General features: G+C 37.5%; 1 protein-coding gene across 1 annotated transcript; it reads left to right on the top strand.

Moving 5' to 3' along the window:
- The first annotated feature begins 1,566 nt into the window (after positions 1–1,566).
- LOC141698691 (receptor-like protein kinase ANXUR1) lies at positions 1,567–4,635 on the top strand. Its single transcript, XM_074503465.1, has one exon. It carries the CDS (start codon positions 1,744–1,746, stop codon positions 4,342–4,344), a length of 2,601 nt encoding a protein of 866 aa, XP_074359566.1. The 5' UTR covers positions 1,567–1,743; the 3' UTR covers positions 4,345–4,635.
- The last annotated feature ends 1,150 nt before the right edge of the window (positions 4,636–5,785 follow it).

Raw genomic sequence — 5,785 nt, 5'->3', positions numbered from 1 at the left:
TTAAACAAAAATTTATTGTTGCTAGTTGTTACTGACGTCATAGATGTAAGGAGTATTGAACATTAGAGGATGAATGATGAAAACTTGTGAAGAAGTTATGGCAATACGAGTAGGGTTAAAATTTGGCATACGGATAATATTTTGTCCTGTCTAGCACGAAGTTCCCAAATGGAAATATCTGCTTCCGCTGCAGATATTCAAAGAAAACAGTTAACCAATGATATATGCTATACAAAGAATACACAAGATTCTCATATAGAAGTATGAACTCCTAGTTAGACAATTAAAAAAGATAATAAGCCAGTTGAATTTGCAGTAAGAAAATCTGTTTCCGTGGCACTTGGTTAAATCGGCTGTAAGAACATCTCTTTCCATGGAACTTTAATTTGATATACTGTAAATATGCACTGAAACTCGTAGAAGTTTGATGTCCTGTTCAGTTGCTCCGAAATTTACAAAAAGAAATACTACTAACCTGACAAACTGAAAATGCAGTATTGCAGTGATAGAGGGCATATAACACTGGTAAGGAGAACAAAGTTATATGTTTCAATGTACCTTGTCATAAACTGTAACGATATCATGACTATATGAAGGGTACCTTTGAGAGGCTAACTGCATTCTACACTTATCTCCCTCGCACATTTACCTAGAATCCAGCTAAAGTATGATAAACTCTTACTTTGTGATATAAGCTGGCAATCTTTCTAACTAATTGCTGTTGACAAATTCTTACCATTTCATTATTAATTTCTTTGTCCTTGTGGTTGAACTTCTTAAATACAGGTTCACAGGGTTCAGACGACATGTTTGTTTCCAATAAAAGACAACCTTGGATGAAATGAACAGTAGGGTGTGTGGTATTGGATTGACAATTCTCGATTAAGCTTATTGAGTTAAGGTAGCTTTTTTCTTTGTTAAGCATATATCAAGATAGTTTAATCCAAGAAGGATATGCCACCTCTCTTAATGGTATTATTTGGTCTAGTATGAATAGTGTTGAAATGAAAACTTCTTCTTATAGCAAAAGCTATAGATTTCAGAAGCACTAGAATTGGTAATGATACTTGTATGTCATTATACTATCTTTTTAAGTTGTAACTTGCGAAAAACGTTTGATCTGGGGCGCTTATGCAGAATGCAGCGCTTCCAGAAACCTTTTTTTGATTACTAGCTATGATTGCATTTGAATTGCTATAGTATTAGACTTGCAATAACACAGGAATCATAAATGTTTAGGTATTCAGTACAACATGGTTCCACTTTCATATTGGTCATTTCGCAACAGAGACTTGACTGCAACAATATCAATATTTCTATTTTGTTTTTTTTTTATTTAAATAAAGAAGATAAATTTGTAATGAAATAATAAGTAATTATGATTTAAAATAAGGGGTCTGGAGCCTGTTGTAGTTTTTAAATAAACTGCTTTCCCAGCTAAATGATTAGTTTGTAATAAAATCAAAGATCAATGGCATCAAAATAGTTAAAATGAGATGGACCTAAAAGCTTAGCTATTTTTAGTAGCGGTAACAAAGATACCAAAAGTAACATTCTTGTTGATTTTCCAGCAATATAGGCTGGCCTATCTCCTCTTCCAGGCCAATTAGATATAGATTAGTACAATCCCTTTCTCCCAAAAACAAAGTCTCCATCTTCATTTCTCCTGATCCAGGGGCACGCAGGAAAACTTTTCAATACATTTGATTTCTTGAATTGTTTTCCTGTGCGCCATTCCAAGCCATGCATTCCAACTCTTGTTGTGTTCTTTTTCTTGTTTGTATATATATTGTCTTCAATGTCATACATGCACAACCTGTCCCTGGACCAACCAAGATTCTACTAAGTTGTGGAAATCAGAAGGGTGGCAATGATGCTGATGGCAGAAAATGGGAGCCTGATTCTAAGTACCTTGTAAATGCGGACAAATCGGTGGAATCGAAAGCCGAAACGCAAGATTCTTCACTCCCTTCTGATGTTCCATATATGACAGCCAGGATATTTAATGCTGAGACTTCTTACAAATTTTCTGTAAATGGTAGCAGTAGGATATTTCTCAGGCTGCATTTTTATCCATCTCCCTATCCGAATTTAAATATATCCAACTCTTATTTTTCGGTTAAGGCTGGAGGAGTCACCCTTTTGAACAATTTCAGTGCTGCAACAACTGCCCTCGCTTTATCACAGGCTTATATTATCAAAGAATACACATTGGCACCTTCGGATTTGAATGACCTGAGTTTGACCTTCAAGCCTTCTGATAAGTACAGTAGTAGTTTTGCTTTTGTTAATGGAATTGAGGTGATTGAAACACCAGAGATGTTTGATGATAATACAGGAATGGTGGGATTTGCTGGTGGTGATTCAAGTGTGACGGTGGAAGCCACGAAAGCCAGCATGGAGACAATGTACAGACTAAATGTAGGTGGACAGTTTATTCCACCAACAAATGATTCAGCTGGTTTAATGAGGAGTTGGTACGATGATACGGCTTATATATTTGGTGCCTCTAGTGGTGTCACAAATAAGGCCAATACTACAATCAGAGTTGGAGGTCTGGCAGTTATTTTAGCCCCTCTTGATGTGTACAGCACTGCAAGAACTATGGGCCCAGATCCGAATATCAATAAGAATTATAACTTGACATGGGTATTTGAGGTTGATGCTAATTTTACCTATCTTGTAAGGTTTCACTTTTGTGACTATTTATATCAGAAGGTGAATCAGAGGGTGTTTGAGATTTTTATCAATAACCAAACTGCATCAGATACCCTGGATGTTATTGCATTGGCAGAGGGTGCAAATCAGCCTATGAGTAAGGATTTTGCTGTACATGTGAATGGTAAACAGGATAATAATGAGATCTGGGTAGCACTTCATCCTAATGTGGGTGTGAAGCCTGAGTTTTATGATGCAATGATGAATGGATTGGAGATATTTAAGCTTGGTGATGGAAAGGCAAACTTGGCCGGCCCCAACCCTGAGTTATCTGATTTGATGCGTAAACAACAGGAGCACAATAACAAGAAATTTGCTGAAGGGAAAAGCTACACTAGTGCAATAATTGGTGGAGCTGCTGGAGGTGCTGCTGCTTTTGGCATCGCAGCTGCCATAATTTTTGTTTCCCAGAACAGGAAGAGAAGACATCCAGGGAATCATTCGATGTCTAGTTGGCTTCCACTTCATGGACACTCTCAGACTTCTTCTACTACCATCTCTGGAAGGAGCCATGGTAGTACAGCCATATCATCTGATGCAGCCTCTAATTGTAGGTACTTCTCTTTGGCTGAAATCAAGCAGGCTACTAAGAACTTCGATGAATCTAATGTTATTGGGGTGGGTGGATTTGGAAAGGTGTATAAAGGTGTTATTGATGGAGATACGAAGGTGGCTATAAAACGATCAAACCCCTCGTCTGAACAAGGGGTTAATGAATTCCAGACCGAAATTGAGATGCTCTCACAGCTGAGACATAGGCATTTGGTGTCCCTTATTGGGTTTTGTGAAGAGGGTAATGAGATGGCACTGATTTATGACTACATGGGAAAAGGAACTCTGAGGGAGCACCTTTACAATAAGAATAAGGTTACTCTTTCTTGGAAGCAAAGGCTGGAAATCTGTATTGGGGCAGCAAAGGGGTTGCATTATCTTCACACTGGAGCCAAGTACACAATCATTCATAGGGATGTCAAGACTACCAACATTCTTGTGGATGATAAATGGGTTGCAAAGGTGTCCGATTTTGGTTTATCAAAAACTGGTCCTAATATGAACCAAGGTCATGTAAGCACCGTTGTAAAGGGTAGCTTTGGTTATTTAGATCCCGAGTATTTCAGGAGACAACAATTGACAGAAAAGTCTGATGTGTACTCATTTGGGGTTGTTCTTTTTGAGGTATTGTGCGCTAGGCCTGCTCTCAATCCCAGTCTTCCCAAGGAGCAAGTAAGTCTTGCTGATCATGCTATGCGTTGCCAGAGAAATGGGACTTTGGAAGAAATAATTGATCCCCACCTTAAAGGAAAAGTAAAGCCTGAATGCTTAAAGAAGTTTGCTGAGACGGCTGAGAAGTGTTTATCTGATCACGGTACAGATCGCCCCTCGATGGGAGATGTCCTGTGGAACATTGAATGCATGCTGCAACTGGAATCAGATTCCAGTGGTTCCCAGCATTCTCGAGTACCAAGTGGAAGCAACGAAGGCAGTGTTCAAAATATGGATCATATAAGCTTAATGGCTATGCACAGGAACACTCTCAGCCTGGGAAGTGAACACGATGTAACAGAACAATCCGAAGATAACCCTGATGACATCTTCTCACAAATTGTCAGTCAAAAGGGGAGATAGATCAATTAATTATTTCTGATAACAAAAGTGGAAAGGGTTTATGCTCCAATCTTCAGATCAATCCATTGAATATTAGCAAAATTAACTAATCATAGAAGCTACCTTTTAAATAAAAAAGTATGTGTTTTGAGGCCTCTCTTATTTGTATTTAGTCACTATTTACTGGAGGATCTCAGGATCTGCATATTATATCGAATAGCACATCCCAGTTTTCAACACATTCCAGTCTTCTAAACATGGCCTGTAATTAATTTGATTACTGCATTAAAAAAAAAGCAGGAATTTCCCTCATTTTTTAATCGTATGTACAAGTTACTGGCTACAACAAAGTATATGATTTCAGTCATTATGTAAGAGAAATCCTCTACATTACTAACTTCAGTCTAAGCAATGTACTTGATTAATACTGATCTGTAGCAAGAATGTAACTCTGAAACATAAATATCCCATGTCAAAACTTGTTTGGAATGTCATGGCTAGCAACAAAAGTTATAAAACCAAACTGAATAGATGTACACATAGTCTGACAAAGAAAAATACGAAGTACATGTAGTATCTGAATTTATAGAAAAAACTGTGTGCTCGCTAAATAGAATGATAAAACGGCATATCAATAAGGTGGTGGATAAAAGATCCATGGAGGTGGGTGAGGGTGACCATGATATCGAGGATCTCGCACTGGCACCTGCATAAAGGGGTGATATATGTTTTGATCATGTATCCCAGCAGGTATTCCATATCTGCTAGATATATTTTCTGAAAAGTGTTGTGGAGGTGCCAATTGCTCTTGTGGATTTTGCCACGCTTTATTTTCAGAATCACCACTCTCATTCTTGATGAGCTCAGCATTCTTTTTTATCTTCTTCTTAATGTCCTTGATTAATTGATTAAGATTCACTTTTCCTGTAACTAATACTATGTTTTTATCTTGATCTACATCAAATTTTTCAATACCTGAATATAAAAAGAGTTTGATAAGTACATCGACACTGTAATTACAATGATAAAAATGTGCAAGAAGATAGTCCTTGACGGATCTGCTAGGTCAAAGTTCAAATCCCTGTAAACAGGTAGTCTAGAAAGCATCCCATAAAATGCGAAAAACGTAAATGCATCGTCACTAACAATTACTCTAAAGATGTTCAAGATCTAAGAGATATATTAATGTCTACATAATTTTTCTATTCTAGCCCTCAAACCTAAAATTTTCCGGTTTTTGCCAAAGGCCCAATCGATTTTCAAAGGAGTAGGGTTTAGCAGTCTCCCCTGGTTTCGTCCTCCGATTTTTACCCAATATATAGTAGCTTCTTGATACAGACAGGCATGGCAAGCATTGCAGAAAGACCACAACTTAATTTTTTTTAGTAAAATTCGACAATTCAAATAGAAGAAGGCATGCATGTACCTTTGTTGTTGAGCAACAGTTTCTTTAGTGTCTTGG

Source organism: Apium graveolens, chromosome 11 (genome assembly GCF_009905375.1).
Source record: "Apium graveolens cultivar Ventura chromosome 11, ASM990537v1, whole genome shotgun sequence".
NCBI classification, from domain to species: domain Eukaryota; kingdom Viridiplantae; phylum Streptophyta; class Magnoliopsida; order Apiales; family Apiaceae; genus Apium; species Apium graveolens.
This window is presented reverse-complemented; position numbering and strand designations above follow the sequence as displayed.

Coding starts and splice junctions, on each gene's coding strand:
- LOC141698691 (XM_074503465.1), top strand. CDS start 1,744: ATGCATTCCAACTCTTGTTGTGTTCTTTTTCTTGTTTGTATATATATT.